Genomic DNA, 20,280 nt, shown 5'->3' on the forward strand with positions numbered 1-20,280 from the left:
TAAGGGCCAAGTACCACTTTTAAAGCAAAATGAACCAGCAGGATCGGTCCATTATCCAGACAGGACGGGAGCTATCTGTTTGCTCTGTGATGACGCTGGAAGTCCATCTATTCGCATACTGCTTTTTGTTAATTCTATTTAAGAGCTCATCGAACCCCAGATAACCTTAGGAAATGAAGCCTCCCATTTCTTGAGAGGTTCCCAGAGGACTCTGGGAAGACACCTGAATGAGACTAAGCAGCAGGTGCATGGCCAAGCACAGCCATGTATTTGAGAATAAACTGTGCATTTAGAAAACAATGCTTTTTCAGAATTTTGGGGAAGGGGAGGGGCAAGTCACATCACCACCGCAACAAACAGTTTGGGAAACACCTGCTCTGGACCAAGCTCTGATCCCTAGAGGAGGACTGGTTTTGATGACATGAAAATGACTGAACCTTGCAAGGAAACAAACCTAAGTCATCTCTGTGCTCCTCCAGGCGTGAAAGACCATACAGAGCCCCAGTCTTTAGAATTGGAGGGTTCAAAATGTTCAGATAAAAATACAGACATAAACCCCATGGTCAAAAACTCTCAAGAGGATGGGAAGGCCACTGAATAGAATATACTAAATATAACATAACATAAATATAATCACAGATGCAGTAAGTAAAGGAAGTGCTGATAAGATACTCAACTGAAGACAGTGCTGTGTGGCTGTCCAGAGAGCTCCTTGAGGAACTCAGATTGTTAAGCAGCATGTCCACGATGAGAAAAGTGCAAATGCGAACAAGTGAGGAGCAGCAATAATCTGCTGGTTAATTCTAGCTGTAATTCCTACAGCAGGTGATCCGTAGGAACAGTGGCCAAACAACTTAAACTCAAACAGCCAAATTATAAAAATAAAAAGTGACTCAAATTATAAAAGTAAGTGGTAGATAAGTAGGTCAGTGGGATGGTGCGTTGGTTGCCTCGTAAATTCTATAAAGAAATTAGCAAAAAAATTCTATCAACAACTAGAAAGGATCATCCTTCTGATGGTCAATGTATAAATAGTAACAACAGGGCGTAAAAAAAAAGGCAGAATCAATTTCTATTTTGGTTGTATCTTCATCAAGTAGAATGATGTTCAAATTAGACAAGGCAGGGGAAAAAAAAAACAGGGACATTAAAAGAAAGTGAGTATAAAAGAGAGCACATTCTAGGGAATGGAAAGACATGAATCTCTCAAAGAATCACGGAGAACAGAGAGAGATCTTGAAGCCCTTTAGGAAGATGAAGAAGAAAACACTGGTTTCGAGAATGGAAACAGCTGATCTGATGGATCTTAGAACAGAAGGAAGTCTGTGAGGGCTGGGACTCACGTGGTTTCACACGCAAGTCACACAAACTAATCCTATTTTCCTTTTCTCACGGTAATCCTTGATTGGAAGGAGGAGGTAATGATACACAACATTCTTTCTTCCTGAGCATCTCTGCAGGCCACACAGCTAGATAAAAATTTACTGCTGGTGAATCAAATCCCAAGCGTGCTGATTACTGACACATGATATGACCTCAATCCAAAATGAGACCTCTGGTTTCCACACAGCTCAACACATTAGTCAAGGATATGCATGACAATATGGAAGGTCAGTCTATCAGATTTGCAAAACATACAAGGCTAATTGTACTGATAATGCAATTAATGCCAAAACAGGATTCAAAACACTTTTATTATATCAAAAGGAGAAGCAAAAATGAGAATAAAGTCCTACCTGTTGTTTCAAAAACCTACCTGCTCAGTTACAGGATGAAGAAAATCTTGAGAAATTCATAAGAAAACACTCATAAGAAGAAAGGCTCTCTTATGTTTTGTAGTTTAACTGAACTTTATCTACTGATAGAAGTCACAGCAGAGATAGAATCTCAAAAAAAAATGGTGAGTAAAAGAAGCCAGATACAAACACAGGAAGTTCTAGAATAAGCCGAACTAACCCACAGTGGTAAAAAATATAACCAGACCATCAGCTGCCTCTAACTGGGGTGGAGCAGGGGCAGTGGTATTGGCAGGGAAGGGGCAGGTAGGTATTTTCTGGGGGGATGGACATTCTCGGCATCCTGACAAGTGCCCTCCAGAACTGATTCAGCGGTGTATTTACAATCTAAGCATCTCATGGTGTGTAAATGGGGATCTCCATTTTTTTAAAATAATTTGAAAATTAAAAAAAGATGAAAAAAAAAACAATTTGGCAGAAGCTAAAAAGTTGGGGAGGCTGTCAAAAGTGTGAGCACAGTGTTGGATGTCCTTTAACAGGAACTGAGCATCTCGAGCCCTGTCGGTGTTAATCCCTGTACGTCGGGGTCAGCTGCCAGGGTCAGATCTGGGCCCCAGGTTTTAAAGCACTGACACGGTGAGGAAGATCTAAAGGATACCCAGAGGGTGGAGATCCATGGCGTTGGGATCCCATGGCCTCAGAGGAGAAAGGAAGTGGAACCATTTGTCGTGGAGTGGGAGACATGAGGGATGGACAGGGAGGGCACCTCAGACACCTGCATGGTGTTCAGGTGAAGGAGGAAACAGCCTGTGTGTGTGTGTGTGTGTGTGTGTGTGTGTGTGTGTGTGTGTCCTGGGAGCAGAACACGCCCACTAACCAGAAACTGGAGAGAGAATCTCAAGCTCTCTCTGACTTGAGGACTATCATTTCATAAAGAAATAAACGGATTAAAAAAAAGTGAGGGAATGAAGAAACGAACAAACCGTCCCAAAGTGAGATGAAAGCCCTTTCTGCTCTGGCAAATCCCCATCACTCAACCTGTTCAAGCAAAGACCAGAGGATCTTCCATCACCGACGTCAAGAGAGAATTCACACAAGGGCTGGTGGAAGGCCGAACCGGGTGTGGACTCCTGCTGGATGTCTCCCCGTGCACAGCCCAGGGCAATCCAGTCCAATCTGTCCAGATTTCCCTGCCCTTTTCCTCTGCTCCTCCAGGAGGAGTCTGATCAGTGTACCCCATCACCCCAGGCTAGTCAAGAGCAGTCAGTCCTGCAGACTTTGCCCCCCAAAATGCTTAGTCCACCCCCACCAGCTCCCAGCTTCCTCTCTTACCTCCAGTCTTGCTTCCTTTAAATTTATCCTCCTCAACTTGCCAGGGCCATCCTTCCATAATTCAAATCTAGCTGTCTCATTCGCCCACTGAAAACCCTAAGGAGATACTAACCCTGCAAAAGCCAAGCCTGATCTCTCCTAAGCAGCATGCAAGGCCCTCTCCAGCTCCCAGACCCCACCTACACGTGCCTCAATCCCCCTTTCTCCCCACCCCTCCCTGCAATCTGCATTCCATCAGTACTAAAGCCTGAGGCCTCCCGTGGATGTGCTGATCCACGCAGGGCCCTCTTAGCCCAAGGTCCCACTAACCCTGAAACAACACGCCAGCCTTGCTCGAGCTCCCTCTTCCCCCTCCTTCCTTCCCCTGGCTTCCCAGTAGCAAGCACAGCTAGCTGCCATTCTGTGCTCCCTCGATCTTACACTTTTCTGCCCCTGGCACGTGGTGGCACCTCTCTCGGCACACAGAAGGGGCACTCATTAACATTCGCTCAAGGAAATGAAATAAGGTGCACTGTATTGTTTTAACCCCATCCCTCAGCTTCTTAACAGTTAAAAGGTGATAAGAACACCTGCTCCACTCTAACTCGAAGGCCAAAGACACCATGTGAGGGTTAAAATGCAGCAGGTGGGGGTGGCTCTCTCTGCAACTGTCCCAGAGCCACCAAGCATGCAGGTTAACTGCCAACTCCCCCATTCTGGATGCTTCCAGAACTCAGGTCTCCCCCTACAAAAACAACAACAACAAAACAAAACAAAACAAAACAAACAAAAAAAACCCTAGCTGCTCTGCTGGGTGTACTTTGTGTGATCCTTTAGGGACTCCTGGAGGAAAGCCTCTTGAAATCAGAAATCTCCCATACAGAATGATGCTATTGGGCAAACCCAAAATGTTATCAGAAACTACTAAGGACAGCATTTTGCTGGCAGGTAAACCAGCAAGAAGAAATGGCAGTTGATCAGTCGATCTTATTTTTCATGGTCAAGCCAACAAACTTATGTTGGGGTCGTCTTTTTTTTTTTTTTTTTTGGTCAGACTTCAAGACCCCAGTAGCCCCTTCCCTGAAGGACTGAGGGATTATACGCAAGAAAAACCCGAATCCCCAGAGCATGGTTCACAGTGACAGTGTGCTGATCGAATGAATACATGAATCCCAAGAACGGGTTCTTATTTACTCATTTCAGACATGTAGACACAAGAGCAAAACAAAGTGTTCCACTTCTTACTCTCAATTTCAATTAGCAATAACAAAGGTAACAGCCTCAGCAGAGAGTCAAGGCAGGAGCTGAGACAAATAACAGTCAACTCTTAGTTATCTGGGCTAATCAGGGAAAGAAAGACATGAATAATTTAAAAGAACCACCACCGAAACAAAACAAAAACCTAACTCTTTCGTGAAACATCATTCCAACCTCTGTTCCCACTAAAACTCTTTCGAGAGTTCCTGGTGTTATGCTGCGTGGCTTTCTTCCCCTAAGGCTTTGGGTCAGAAAGCTCACTTTCAGAACAAGCCCTTCCCGTGGCCTCTCTCTCTAGCTGACTCAGAAACACAACAGAGCCACAGGGCACATGGGCAGCTCCTGATTGACGCCTCACTCGCCTTTGCACGCTGGGTACCTAGAACAACGTCTGGCTCACTACGTGTTCAACAAACATTTGTGTAATTGACCTGAGAGGGTCAGGAAATATGCTCAAGGTCCAGTTTGGGCCCCAACTACTGACAAGTCACATTAGTTCCTCCATGTGAAAACAGAGGAAGGTGGACTGGGCCAGCCCTGGTGCTTCTAGGTGGCACACATCCACTCCTACTTGAGCTCCGGAGCACGTCATTTACGTAGAGCACGGTGGGAATGGTCCCCTCAGAATCGTGCACCTGCCATACTACCGTGCCTCTCTGGCTTCATCCGTCAGTAAAGACATAAGCAATCTTGGAAGACTAAGTGTGCGTGACATATTTATTGAATGATCAGACATTTACTAAGTGCCTGCTGGCCTGTATGGAATAGAAATACTGGTCAAAAGACCTTGCTAATGAGTTGAAGAATTCAGGCATATAATGAAAAGCTAACTAATGAATGAAGTCCATATATGATCGATGCCCAATTAATGAGACCGCCAGTAAAGGCTGTGAGGCTCAAGGAGAGACATCACTGTGGTCGGGGAGGCCTGACTTTAAGGGGCCCAAAGTCCTGGCCCAGCAGCAGAAATCCCCGACTCGTGCTCGGCTATCACCGTTAAGTCACCACCACTGTGGTCTGAGGATATGAACTAAGTAGAGTATTATTTCCTGCTTGTCTTCTGATGAAGCTGATAGTAGAGTACAGGGACAGGTCAAAAGCAGAGTATCAAGAGAAGCAGAAAAAAAAAAAAAAAAAAAAAAGAACCTCTGAGGGCAACCTACTGAGTAAATGCCAGGTGGCTACACAGATTTAGGCCAAGCTCTGACTGCTATGTAGGACACATGCACTTGTCAACAGGAGGCAGGAATTATTCTCATATTTGCAAATGCTTTATTCGAACCATGCACACAGATACCCAAATAACCTGGAGAAATAGAAAGGTACTACAGTGTCCACAATCCCCTCAAGTCCACACCCCCACACACACTTCAGCCCCCTGTCATTTTTAAGCGTCCGGGGAAGGCATGGTGATTTTCTGGCAGCAGGTTTATTTTCCTGGTCATGTTTTGCTCCAGCTCATGCAGCAATGACGCTGCGTTCCCTGAGCACATATGCACCAACAGATGGTGTAAGAGGACTAGAATCATGCTAACTACTCCAGAGAAGCCAGCTCGGAATGCAAATGTCAACCGCAGAGAAGTTAAACAAGGAAAATCAGAAAGTGACTCCGCGATCAGACTGCCACACGAAGCATGACATGCATGCTGCCCAGGAAGCCAACCCACGTCCCCTGCGGTATTCCTCACACGGCCAAGTCCTAAACATCACAGTTTGCTTGTGTATCTCACCCCAGGAGAATCGACTCCTTATGAGGGAGGGGAAACATCCTATTCATCTTTAGATGTGCAGGACCCAGCACAATTAGTGCTTGCTAAATATGGGAGATGGGAATTGATAAATTAATGGGTAAAGAAATAAGTGGTGGTACAAATATGGGAAGCACGGTGCTTCGTGACCGTCCTCATCTGAGCAAACACCAATCGGAATGTGGATCCAGTGTTGGGTACAAACAGGACTTCTTCTGGCTCTTGGCTCTAAAGCAGCAGCTGACCAGTGTCACACAGACCCAAGAACAGCCAGATGCCAGCCCTTTGTTGCTTCTCTCTGCTTCTTTGGGGCCAGCCTACTCGATATAGGTCAAATTCAGCGTGGGGGAAACCAGATGCTAAGATCGTTTTTCAAACCACCCACCTCTATCTTGCTGCTGGTCCTGTTTCTAAAAGGAGCAAAGGAAAAGAAGACTTTCTTCTTTGCATTAAACAAGACGATTACTGAGGCCTCCCCACTTCCTTTAGGAACACATCTCGGTGGGTTCAGTGCAAATACAGGGAGAAAGGAGGGCCAGTTGGCCCTAACCCACCGTTAGCCAAATTAACTTTTGTACTACTTCAGATAAAAATAATCAACACACTGGTTCTGATAAAATCAGACTTGAGCGAGCAGACTCTAGACATTTTTGCTTCTCAGAGCAATACATTTGCAAAGAGTACAGAACGTAATTTAACGTCACTAACAAATGGGGGGATCCTCGGCAAATTACTTTACCTTGCTGAGTATCGGTTTTCTCATTTGTAAGACGAAGCTGTTAACCCCAAATGTCCCTTCCAGGTCTGTTAATTATGAATCCCCAAACCAGATGTGCCAACAGCAAAAATCGATTGCCTACCAAGTGGTACACATTCTGAAATTATTACTCGGGTATTATTATTATGTATTATTATTTACTGTTGTTATTATCGCTCATTCTATGTCCCACACAAAGCAAAGATGGACAAGGTGAAGTCTCTGGTTAATTTTTTTAATCATTATGAATTTAAATTTATATAGAGTCGTACTTGGCTGGATCAGTAAAAATATATCATTTGTTCTTTGTGATAAAGAATGTGTAAATCATTTGCTAAGGTCAACAGTGATTTGGTGTCAACAACCTAGTACTGAAGAGAGACAATCCACTTATACTCACAGACTTACTTTCTGGAAGAGCAGCATGATGTTAAGAGAAAAAGCTTCCTCAGAGACACTTACTTCAGCTCATTGGTTTCCATGCCCTGGGCGATGGCCATGATGATGCCGCCATGGTCTCCCCAGGTATAGTAGTGAGGTCCAGGAAGTGCCTGAAGAGGAAAAGCCAGCGCTGATGCCACTGCTCTGGAGTAACTGAGCAGTAACCATGCACACCATACATGCACACACACGCACAGGCACACACATAAGCACGTGGCAGTGATGACAAGCACTTGAAGACACTTTTTCAGTTTCCAGAGCACATTCACATCCATTACCTTATTTGTTCCACACAACCCTGGGGATGGGGCAGTGAGTTCTCTGATCCCCCCTTTTTTTTCCCAAATGAAGAAACCAAGGGTAGGTATTAAAGTGGCTGATGGTAAGCAGCAAGAATAGTCGTCAAACCCAAATCTCCGACTCTCACCAACCAGAGAGGACAACTCAATCAATTGGAGTTTGAGTTCTACCATGATCGTATAATCCACAACAGCCCATCATCCTTCCTGGTGATTACAAGCAAAAACTTTGAACAAAATATTAAAAAAAAAAAAAAAAAAGAGCTACCCAAGGATACTGAAGAGTAAACAAAATCAGATGGCTTGTGCAGGGGACTTAAAACCTGAGCAGCAATCACAAGCTAGGATTTCCTGTTTAGAAGGAAATGGCTTTGCCCCAAGAGAAAATCCCAGTCCTGGAACATCTCAGATGGATGGCTACACCATCAACAGAAATGACTTCTCCCTATGGAATCAGGAAACGAAGCCCTGGCAGGCCAGGGAGAATGTGGATGAAATCCCAGAGGAGAGGGTATCAATCAAATAAGTCCTCTAATTCTGTGTATGAACTCACACAAGCCTCACCCTAATCCCTAAACTACACGCGTGTGGAGCAGACTTAAACCAACATGGCAAAGGTTTAGTGAATGAAATGGAGATTTGTATGTGAGAAGGAACCCACAGTCTAAATCTAAACAGATACACTTTCCGCTAAAACAAAAATATCCACATCCTCCAGTAGATTCTATTTCATGTATGTCATTCACATGTCCAGGATACAACCCAAAATTATTCAATGTACACACATACCAATAAAACCTGTCCAGTTCTCAAGAGAAAAGACAATCACCAGGTGACAACCCCAAGATGGTTCAAATGCTGGAATTACCAAGCACTTTAAAATAATGTAATTATTTTATATTTCATATTTATCATAATGTAATTATGATCACATAATTGTGTCTCACAGGGTAAAGGAACACACACTTGAAATGAACAAAAGACAAAGATTCTTCCCAGAGAAGTGGAATAAGACATTTTTTTAAAAATTAGACATGATATTTGATGCCTATTTCTTAAGAAAAGAATTTTAGAACAGAAAAATATAACATGTGAAGTAAGAAATTCACTAATGGGCTCCACAACAGAATAGAAATGACACACAAATTGGTGAATCTGGTTATAAGTACAGAACAGTAGAAATTATCCATTATAAAGAACACCAAAAAAAAGATTGAAAAGAAAAAAGCCCCAAAGACCAGGAAGATAATAATAAAAGCATGTGTGATTTGAGTCTAAGAACAGGAAAAAGGGACCAGAGCAGGAAAAATAAAGTATTTGAAGAAATAACACCTGAATATTTCCCAAATTTGGTGAAAGACATACATTTATAGACTCCAGATCAGCATACCCAAACAGGATAAACACAAAACCACACCCTTATATACATTACAACAAAACCGCTAAAAACCAAAGATAAGAAAAAAGATCTTGAAATCTTTAGACAAAATGACGGACTGCATGCAGGACATGAAATGACTGTAGGTTTCTCATCAGAAATCAGAGAGGCAAGATAACTGTGGCATATCTTTAAAGTACTACCAAACCAGAATTCTCTATCAACACACAGGTCTTCCAGGAGTGAAGGTGAAATAAATTGATTCTCAAATGAGGGAAAACCAAGAAAATGCGTAACAGATAGATCTGCTTGACAAAAAATGCTAATAGAATTTCTTCAGGCTGTAAGGAAACTTAACCAGGGGGATACAGGGATTCTCAGGAATGAAGGATGAGCAAAAGAAGTATCTGCGTAAATATAAGACTGCTTCTTTCCCCTTAAATTCTTTAAAACTGGTATAATGATGTAAAGCAAAAGTAAAATCATTGTCTTGTAGGTTTTTTAATATATTTCAATGGGATACATAGGACAACAATAATCAAAAAAAGTCAGGGACTTACATGGTTGCAAGGTTTCTAAATTTTATGTGAAGTGTGAAATTATATTAAAAGTCATATTAATTCAAAAAAGACTATGACAGAGTAAATACACATGATGTAATCCTTAGAGCAACCACTGAAAAAAAATACAATAAAAAAATAATACCTAAATAAAAGCAGAATACCAAAACCATCTAAATAATATAGAAAAGTCAGTAAAGGAAAAACAGAGTAATAAAAAAAAAGATATATATATATATATATATATATATATATATATATATATATATATATACAATCTTGAACCTAAATCCAACCATATCAACAATTATGTTAACTGTTAACGGTTTAAGCATTCCAGTTAAAGCGTGCCTAGCAGAATGAATAAAAAAGCAAGACCCTACTAGATGCTGCCTATAAGAAACCCTTTAAATACAAAGACACCGGTAGGTAGAAAGTAAATGGATGGTAGAAGATATACTACTGAAACAGTAAACATAAAAAAGGCTGGAAGGTAAAATAGACTTCAAGGTGAAGGTTATCACCATAGACAAGAGGGATATTTCCTAACAGTAGAAGGGACACAAACAGAAAAGATAATTATAAATGTGCATGTACTTAATAACAGAGCCTCAAAATACATAAAGCTAAAATTAACAGGATTTAAAGGAAAAAATCTCCCACAATCAGAGTTGGAAATTTTACCACTGCTCTCTTAGCAATTACTAGAACTAGTCAAAAAAAAAAAAAAAATAGTAAGAACACAGAAGATCTTAACAGCAAAGTATCAACCACCTTCCTATAAATAACATCTCTGGAATACTACATCCAACAACAGCAGAATACATACTCCTTCCTAGTGCATACGATGTATTCAACAAAGTAGGGCACATCTTGGATCCCAAAGCAAGTCCCAGTAAATTTAAAGGGATCAAAATCATATAAAGTGTTATTTCTCTGACTACAAGGAAATTAAATTAGACATCAATCATGATAAGATATCTAGGGAAATTTCAAATATCTGAAAACTAAACAACCCTTTTCTAAATAACTTCCCAAAGACAAAAAGCAAAAGGGACATGCCGAAGTAATAGAAATGTTCTGGAATTAGCAGTAAAGATTAAATATCACATCACTTGTGAATACAGCAAAAACCCACTGAACTATATACTTTGAAATGATGGACTTTATGATATGTGAATTACATCTCAACTTTAAAGAGAGACATTAAGAAATATTCTAAACTGAATGACAACAAAAATGCATCTTTACATTTGTGACATTAGTTAGAGCAGTATTTAGACAAAAACTTAGAGCTTTAAATGCTTCTATCAGGAAAAAACATCTAAAATCAATGACCTAGTGTTATACCCAAAAAAGGCTACAAAAAGAAAAGCAAATTAAATACAAAGTAAATAAGGGAAAAGATAATACTAAAGAGCAGAGATCAACAAAATAAAATACAAGCCAAAGAGACAAAGCCAAAAGCACGTTCTTTGAAAAGATCAATAATATTGACAAACCACTAACTAAACTATTAAGCAAAACAGAAAACAAAACAAAACAAAACAAAACAAAACAAAAAAAAACCACCACAGGGATTCCTGGGTGGCTCAGTCAGGGTAAGTGTCTGCCTTCGGCCCAGGTCATGATCCCAGGGTCCTGGGATCCAGCCCCATGCTGGGCTCCCTGCTCAGGGGGGAGCCTGCTTCTCTCTCTCCCTCTGCTTGCCATTCCCCCTGCTCGTGCACTTGTTCAAACTCTCTCTCTGTCAAATAAATAAATAAAATCTATGAAAAAATAAACTACAAATCCTCAATATCAGGAATGAAAACATGTGATCACCACAGACCCTACAGACATTAAAAAAAAAAAAGAAAGAAAATACCTTGAGTCATTTTAAGCCAACAAATTCAATAATCCAGATGAAACTCACCAAAACTGACATAAGCAGTAGAAAAAATCTCAACAGTTCCCTATCTGCCAAAGAAACTGAATTTCTAACCAAAACACAGCCAAAAAGAAAACCCCAGGTCCAGATAACTTCACTGGTGAATTATTAAAAAAAAAAAAAAAAAAAAGAGTAATACCACTTTTACACAAAAGAGGAATCACTGCTCAACTTCTTCTATGACACCAGCCCAACCCTAGCACCAAAACCTGAAAAAGACATTACCAAAAAAAAAAAAAAGGTAAAAATCTTTAACAAACTATTAGCAACTCAAACCTAATCTGGTATAAAAAGGATAATAAATCCATGTTAAATAGGGTTTATCCCAGTAATTCAAGGTTAGTAAAACGGTCAAAAATCAATCAATGTAACGTATCATACTACATATGTGACAGTGTGATAAGAGAATAAATGGTATTTTGGTTTTTGTTCCCAGCTCCTGGTCAGAACTCCTAAATCCCTTGTAATTTCCTGACTGGTGGGGGTGATGTGTGTCTTACACAGAGCTCCTATATCCCTCAGAACTTCCAGGATGACAGGAGAGTCTTTTGTTGTAATGAGGCAAATGTTGGTGGACTCCTGGACAGTACAGAGGCTGGTAACTAAAAAGACTAAGCATGATTAGAAACTCCCAGCCTTGCCTCATCGTCTGGGGAAAGGACAGGGGCTGGAGAGGGAGTGTTTAAGTGATGGAGCCCCCACTGAAAAAAAAAAAAAATCCCTAAGTTAAGATTAGAAGAGCTCCCAGGTTAGTGAACACACCCACATGCTGGGAGGTTGGCACATCTCAACTCCATGAGGACAAAAGTTCCTGTACTTAGGATCCTTCCAGATCTCGCCCTATGTACCACATCCCACTGCAGCCTTTATAATATTCTCTATAATAAACTGGCGGAGGTAAGTAAATATTTCGATGAGTTCTATCAGCCATTCTAGCAAACTGCTGAACCCAAGAAGGGGGTCATGGGAACCCCCTATTTATAAGCTGGTCAGTGAGAAGTATAGGTGACAACCTGGGACTTACAATGACCATGTGAAGTGGGGTGGGGTGGGCAGTCTTTTTTTTTTTTTAGGATTTTATTTATTTATTCATGAGAGACACAGAGAGAGAGGCAGAAACATAGGCAGAGGGGAGACTGATGTGGGACTCGATTCCAGGACCCAGGGATCACATCTTGAGCTGAAGGCAGATGCTCAATCACTGAGCCACCAAAGTATCCTAAGGGGTGGGGCAGTCTTATGAGACCCAGCCCCTAAACTGTGAGGTCTGTGCTAACGTCAGCTAGTCAGTCACAACCAAAATAAAGGACATCCAATTAGTGTCCAGAGAATTGGAGAATTGCTCACTGTGAGGGGAACCTCCCTCAACATTTGGAATCAAAAATGTTCTGAGAATAAAGGAAAAGAGGGCTGTTTTTTAAAAACAATAATACACCATATTACATATTGCCATATTATTACCTATTAGAGAAGAGAAGGAGGAGAAGAAGGGAAATAGGAGACATAAAGATCAGAAAGGAAGAAATACAACGGTCCCTATTTGCAGATGATATGAATCTCTTTGAGTCTACAAAACTACTAACATTATTTTATTATTTTATTATTTATTATTTTAGCAAGGTTGCAGAATCCAAGGTTAATATGTAAAAATCAATTGTATTCTTACATACGATAGCAAAAATTGGAAAGGAAACTTGAAAGAAAATTCCATTTACAGGAATACCAAAAAATTTAAAAATACTTAGAAATGAAACTAACAAAAGATATACAGACCTCCACATCAAAACCTATAAAATATCACTCAGTGAGGCTTAAAAAGAAATGGAGAAACACACTACATTCATGGACCAGAAGACTCCATAGTGCTAAGATGTCAATTTTCCCAAAATCGACCTATAAGTTCAATGTAATCCCAGTCAAAAAATCCTAGCAGGTTTTGTAAAAACTGACAAGCTAATTCTAAAAATGTTGTGGAAATACAAAAAATCTAGGATAGTCAAAGAAATTTTTAAGAAGAACAAAGTTGGAGGACTTACCTACTTGATTTCAGCACTTACTCTAAGTCTCCCATAATCAAGACAGTTTGGTACAGGTGAAAAGACAAATAGATGAATAGAGCAGAATAGAAAGTCCTAAACTAGACCCACACATATCTGGCCAATTGATTTTCAAACAGGCACTCAATGGGGGAAGTCTTTTTCAGTAAGTGGGGCTGGATCATTGAATCTCTATATGGAAAAATGAGTATCAGTCTTTCGATCACATCAGATATAAAAATCAACTCAAAATGGATCATAAACAAACAAAAAAAAAAGGATCATAAACCTACACTACAGCCTGACACTGTGAAGCTCAGGGGTAAATCTTTGCAGCATTGGGAGGGGCAAATATTTTTTAGAACAATAAAGGGCATAAAACATAGAAGAGGAATCCCTGGGTGGCGCAGCGGTTTAGCGCCTGCCTTTGGCCCAGGGCGCGATCCTGGAGACCCGGGATCGAATCCCACGTCGGGCTCCCGGTGCATGGAGCCTGCTTCTCCCTCTGCCTGTGTCTCTGCCTCTCTCTCTCTCACTGTGTGCCTATCATAAATAAATAAAAAATTAAAAAAAAAACATAGAAGAAAAAAACTGATAAATCAGATTTCAGCAAAATTTAGAATATTTACTCTTGAAAGACACCATTAAGAAAACAAGCCAGGCCACGGAAAATACTCATGACACATATATCAAACGAAAGACTTAATTCAGAATACATTTTTCAAAAAAATCTCTTACAGCTCAATGAGAAGGCAAACAACTTTTTTTTACAAAAAATAAGCACAAGACTTAAACACTTCAAAAAATTATTTTTAAACGGCCAATGAGCACATGAAAAGAAGCTCTACTTCATTAGACACCAAGAAAGTGCCAATTAAAGCCATAATAAGATATCACTGTGTACTCATTAAAATGTCTAAAATTAAAAAAAGACTGACCATACCAAGTGTTGGTGTGGACCGGAAGTGATTAGAACTTTCACACACTGCTGGTAGAAATGTAAAACGGTACATTCATTTTGGAAAACAATTCGGTAATTCCTTAAAAAGTTAAACACAGACCCACCAAGCTGTCCAGCCATTCTGTTCTAAGGCATCCACCGAAAAGAAGTAAAAATTTTTGTCCATCTAAAAAAAAGCACGTGATTAAGTGTTTATAACAGCTATACTTACAATCAGCAAAAACTGTAATGTCCATCGACAGATGAGCGGATAAACAAATTGTGAGATATCCCTACAATGGGATACCAATCAATAATAAATTGGAAAAGAACCACTGATACACAAAACCAGCATGGATGAACCTCAAAATCACCATGATGAGGGACAGAGGCCAGGCAAAAAGACTGTGTATGGAGTCCATTTATATAAAATGCTAGAAAATGCCAATTAATATCTGGCAGGGACCAGGTAAAGAGAAGGATGGATTACAAGGGGGAAGGAAGATACTTTGGGGAGTGATGGAAATGGTTGCCATCTTCATTGTGGTGTTGGCAACGGTGTAGCAATGGTGACCACTTCTGATCCAACTGTACCTTTTAGATATGCAGAGTTCACTCTGCTTCCACATGCCTCAGTAAAGTTAAGGAAGAAAGTGCAGAAAAGGAACTCAGGATCAGAGAATTTGCACCACTGATCAGTCGTGGAAGGGGAACAAGAGTTCTACTCACCAATTTTCTAGACAGCCTTGTCCACTGTATCCTATCCTATCTCCTGCCACCCCTGATGCCCCTCACATCAGGCTGTCCTGATGTCCCGTAGGCTGTCCCTCTCATGTGACTGCCACCCACAGGGACTCAGGTGCCCACTCCCACAGACACGGTCTCAACCTTCCCCTCCCCTACTTAGCTCTCTGCTCTTTCCAAAAATAGGGTCCCTTGTATGACAGCTGTGTCTTGGCAGGTGTGAAGCGTGCCTGGCGGGAGGCAATGACAGCTGCCCCAGCATTAGCCAGACCACACCACTTCACCAGAGGAGGAACAACACACTGCTTTCTACCCAGAAGGAAATCACTTGCAAATGCTCAAATCCCAGATTAGACCAACATCAGAAGGTCCAAACAAACCACAAGCCTATCTGCCTAGGAGAGAACACCCAATCTCAAAAGGAATGTCTGGCTCCTATGAAGAGGAAAGCAGCTGCTTAATCCTTCCCAGGGGAGTACAGCAAGGATGCCCCCCAAACTCCAAACTGTTCACCCTTTTTGACAATTGGGCCTTGACATCTTTCATCCAAATACCTGTGTCCTCTACCATGCTGGACTGTTCTTAATGAATGCGCACACATAATGTCTGGGGCCCAGATCCCTCACCTGAGGGATGATGGTAAGCCCTCCTCCAGGAGGTGAGATATGTGATAGGTTTCTGTAAACTGCACAGAGCCAAACAAGCACTGGGTATCATTAATGCTTTGCATAGTAGGTATTTAAATACAAACGTGTACCTATCGTGTCCCCAATAAGCAGCATCATGAGGATGGGAGGTTGGCTGGCTCTTCTGAGAACTCCACATCCCTCCTGACATCATGCTCCGCCTACAGGAGGTGCTCAATTAAATTCCTGTCCTGTGATCTACTGAGTGCTCCTGGGGGCTCCCCGCACACACAGCAGAGCACCCCTGTAAGCAACCCCTACAGAAGGAGACCAGATGTACTTCTTTCCTTGGCCTTCGTAATTCACGGGAGGCTGGTGAAAGCATCTTTTTTTTTTTTCTTTTTTACAAGTTTGGCAATCCTCTAATGTCTGAGGCTGATTTAGCATTTGGGGACTACGAAACTAGCTCAACTTTCAGGACTGGTATCAGCAGTGCCAAGGATCCAAAGTAGTTCTACAGACTCAAGGCAAAAACATCTTTCCGTAGCGGAGAGGGAAACGAAGTGCCTGCCCACCACAGCCCCACTGAGGAGAGGGCTTGACTTCTATTTCAAAACGATACGACAATACACAGCCAACTTCACACCAGACACCACTACGGCCACACTGTCATTTGCTGATTTAAGGGGCACCCACTCCATAACCAGACACTGCTAGGTCCTAGGGGTAAAGAGGTAAGCAAAAGAGACATTGCTTTGTCCTCTTGGAACATTTAGTTAAAGTTACAGACGTAGGGGGAAGAAAAGGTCTGTTTTTGATTCAAAGTAATATTTTTGGCAAACTCACGAGCCCACATTACAAGGTGTGAACACAAATCAGTGCAGCTGATGCTCATGTGTGGCTCTGGGTACCTCTTTCTATTTTATAGTCATACTTGGCACCATTGGCCTCCACCACCAGCCACACGTGTTCCTGAAATGTGCAGGCACGACTGTGTTCTCCAATAAAGCAGAACCTGGGTTGGGGGCTGAGGCCCGGGAGCTAGGGGTGGGGGTGAGGGGTGGGGGTGGGGAGCTGACCTCTCGCCACCGGGCTCCGGCACTGCTAGAGATGTACACGTTCGTCTTGCTTGCCAAGTTCTTTCCCACTGAACCTAAAATGCAAGAGGCATAATTACTTTTAATTTCAAGAATATGTCAGACGCTCACCTTGCCCAACCAGAAATTCTGAGTAGTATTTAGCCACCAAAAATGTCTCGAAACCACAAAGAGCAGCTGCTACAGCAGATGTCAGTGGTCACCGCCTAGTTGGCTTGCACATAACAGAAATGCTTAACCCCTGAACGGGGACGAGCAAAGCAGACTTACCAGTGGCAATGATGAGACCGGGAGCGGACTCCTTGGACAGGATGGGCATCCTCCGAAGCTGGAGGTTGAGCAGCTGACTGAGCCGCTGGGCCAGGTGGAGGGAACAGCCCTGGGAGAGCTACAGGACACAAGTTCCAGACCCTGTCAGCACGTGACACGATGCCTCCAGCTCCCTCAAAACACTGGGGCCTGTGTGCAGACAGTGCAGCCACACACCGAGAAAGGAAATCTGGCCCAAAGGAAACGAGACTCACAGCCCAGGGGTCCCCCACGCACCCCCAGGTGGATGGGATTACCTGAACCACATAAATGCCTCTCACTGAAGAAAAGAGAAAAAGGTGAATAAAAAAATTCCTCCTAAGGCTCGCAGAGGATAGCACTTAGGCATCAGTGTCAACTCGAGTAGATCGAAAGCTACCCCTCCCTCTGTTTAAAGAGAAATGAAATGATTTGATGGGAATTTTTTTTTTTTAAGTCCGTAGAGGTATATTTCAAATGTGATTTAAGCAATTCCATCAGAGGGAAAAATCAAGAATCAAAGGTCATGAAGTCTCACTGATAAGCTCCCAGATGTACAACATATGAGCTATAAACACCAAGGGATCCACATTACAACAGTTTTTAAGTAGTCAGCATTTGTACAAAGAACCAACTCTACAGTATCCGCTGCAAAACAAGTTATTCGAACCGGCCTCCGCCACTGGCGTTCCGATTTTAACAGTTCTGCAGAGTTATTTGCTGTATGGTCACACCAACATCTCTTGGCCAGAATGTGATTGTCAAATGTTACTCAGCCTCGTCTGGTGTTCTAGGCAGGGTAGGTCTGTGTGCTTATGTTAACAGGTTTTTACCTGGGAACCTGGTCGGCTACGTCTACTTACTTTTATAACAAAAGGATCTCTCTAGGAAATGTCCATCTTGCTAGCAACACTGTTTAGCAAATGAAAACTGGAGCAGATTAGGTTGGGTCTCAAATATTTGCCAACTAGCCTGTTCTTTCACCACCTAAAATCACAGGTAGAAACTAAAAGCCCACCAACTTGTATGGTTCGTAGATAAATGGGTCAGTCAGGGGAATAAGCAGAGTTTTAACAATACCATTAATGTGGTAGGCTCAGACCCTACAGCACACTCAAAAGCAGGCCACCCCCATCTACACAGGCTGGTGCAGAGCTCCCAAAATCTAGAAGTCAGTCCTGAATAAAGAAACACCTATATATCTGTCTCTATCTACTTATATCTTGCCTCTCCAAAGTTAGACTTCATGTACGAAGGCAAGACCTGCTGCCAAATAGAGAGGAGGAATCAAGAAGTCAGTGGAGAACAAGAGTTTCCAAAAAAATTTTCTTAGTGATCACAGATACAGCATAGAGTAGAGTCAACATACTTAATCACGGACAAACAAAATTCAAAAATCCCAGACCAGGTAACTAACTAAATATTAGTTTTCCCCAAATTACTACTACTTGATTTTTTTTTTCTGAGTTCCTTCTGCCTACCTACTTTATATAACCCAGACCCCTTAGGTGAGACAAAAACGGAGGTGCAGGGTGTCACATAAAGCCAAGGAACTCAATCCACAGGATGTTCTTCCGAGGGACAAGAACAGGGCTGCTCAGGAGAGTGGGAACACTTACTGAGGCCAAATAAAACATTTTAGTATTCTCAGCTTTTCAGATGGAGCCACAGATTGGGAAAATTGTAGAATCCTAAATTATATTCAGGAAGGCACTTTTTTAAAAGTTCTGCAGAAATTAAAAATCTACAACAGAGTTTCCCAAGCTGTCTTGGTTTGCAACACAATTAGCGTCCCTGTAAATTTTTTATAGCAGCCTCAGACCAGAAGACGTACCCACATTTGTTTGTTTTTTACATAGTTAAGACCAAACAATTTAATAAGTGTACATGTCCTAATAACTTAATGGCAGTTCAAAATAACAGTATGTGTGCATATACACACGCATACACACATATACACGCACAGAGAAAACACAATTTTTATTTCACTCTTAAATAACCACAGTTACTTAATACCGGATGTCTGCACCTGCTGAGTACTACACACTTTCTCAAAGTTTAGAATCATCTCAGATCCCACCACTGTCACTTCCCATCCCACTGGGATTTTCTCACTTGCTTTTTATCACGTCAACTGCTAGAAAATTCGGCTTCACAACAGTTTGATGCCTTCCAAAGCACGAACTAATGTGGAAACTAGGAACGAAACTCAAGATGGTACTTCACATGATGACTGACAAATACCAAGTATCTTGTGTTTCTCTCAAAAGTTTAAAACATCCCAGAGTTCACTGGGAGTGAACTATGGCACCCCTAACTGCCCTGGTGCGGAGTTTGGGAACCGTTAAGGGTAGCACCACAGATTAAAAATTCATATGAAAAGCCCAAACGAGATGAAAGCATCTGTACCTCACAGTTGATTTTTTCTCCATATCCCGTGAAGGCTGGAGCCTGAAGGAACTCCCAGGTACCCCCTTTGTCAAAGGTGATGACTGATCGCATGTTCTCCTCATTCATCGAACCGTTAATCAGAGTAGCGATATAGACTCCTTGTAACCCCTCCACGCGGTGGAAGTCAGCAAATGGCTCATTTGCAAAATACCTACAGTAAGAGAAAATAAGCAGCTGTGAACCTGAACTGATATTTCCTTGGTATGTTTTTATTATAAATAACATAAAATTTAGCTGTGTTAAAGTACAGAATTCAGTGGCATTACGTACATTCACGATGCTGTGTTGTACCGGCGTCACGATCTAGTTCCAGAACACTTTCATCATCTTAAAAAGAAACCCAGTACCCACCGGCAGTCATCCCCCTTCTTCCCTGCCCACCCCAGGCCCTGGCCACCACTACTCAGTTTTCTGTGGCTACGAATTAGCCTAATCTGTGTATTTCATATACATGGAAGTGTGCCTTTTTATGGTCACTTTTGTACAGCGTAATGTGTCCAAGGTTCACCCATACTGTAGCACAAATCAGTAGTTCATTCTTATTTACAGATAAGTAACCTTTTTTTTTTAAAGATTTTATTTATTTATTCATGAGAGACACAGAGAGAGAGAGGCAGAGATACAGGCAGAGGGAGAAGCAGGCTCCATGCAGGGAGCCTGACGTGGGACTTGATCCCAAGA

The 20,280-nt window shown here is 41.8% G+C and overlaps 1 protein-coding gene across 1 annotated transcript in view; it reads right to left on the reverse strand.

Annotated features, from left to right (window-relative positions):
- SORL1 (sortilin related receptor 1) overlaps positions 1–20,280 on the reverse strand; it is a 156,851-nt gene that overhangs the window by 82,989 nt on the left and 53,582 nt on the right. The window contains exons 9-12 of the mRNA XM_038535871.1: positions 19,558–19,750; positions 17,131–17,248; positions 16,843–16,916; positions 7,272–7,360 (exon numbers count right to left, since the gene is read on the reverse strand). Coding sequence (XP_038391799.1) covers positions 7,272–7,360; positions 16,843–16,916; positions 17,131–17,248; positions 19,558–19,750 — 474 coding nt within the window. The remainder of the gene's footprint in view (positions 1–7,271; positions 7,361–16,842; positions 16,917–17,130; positions 17,249–19,557; positions 19,751–20,280) is intronic.

Source organism: Canis lupus, chromosome 5 (genome assembly GCF_011100685.1).
Source record: "Canis lupus familiaris isolate Mischka breed German Shepherd chromosome 5, alternate assembly UU_Cfam_GSD_1.0, whole genome shotgun sequence".
NCBI lineage: Eukaryota > Metazoa > Chordata > Mammalia > Carnivora > Canidae > Canis > Canis lupus.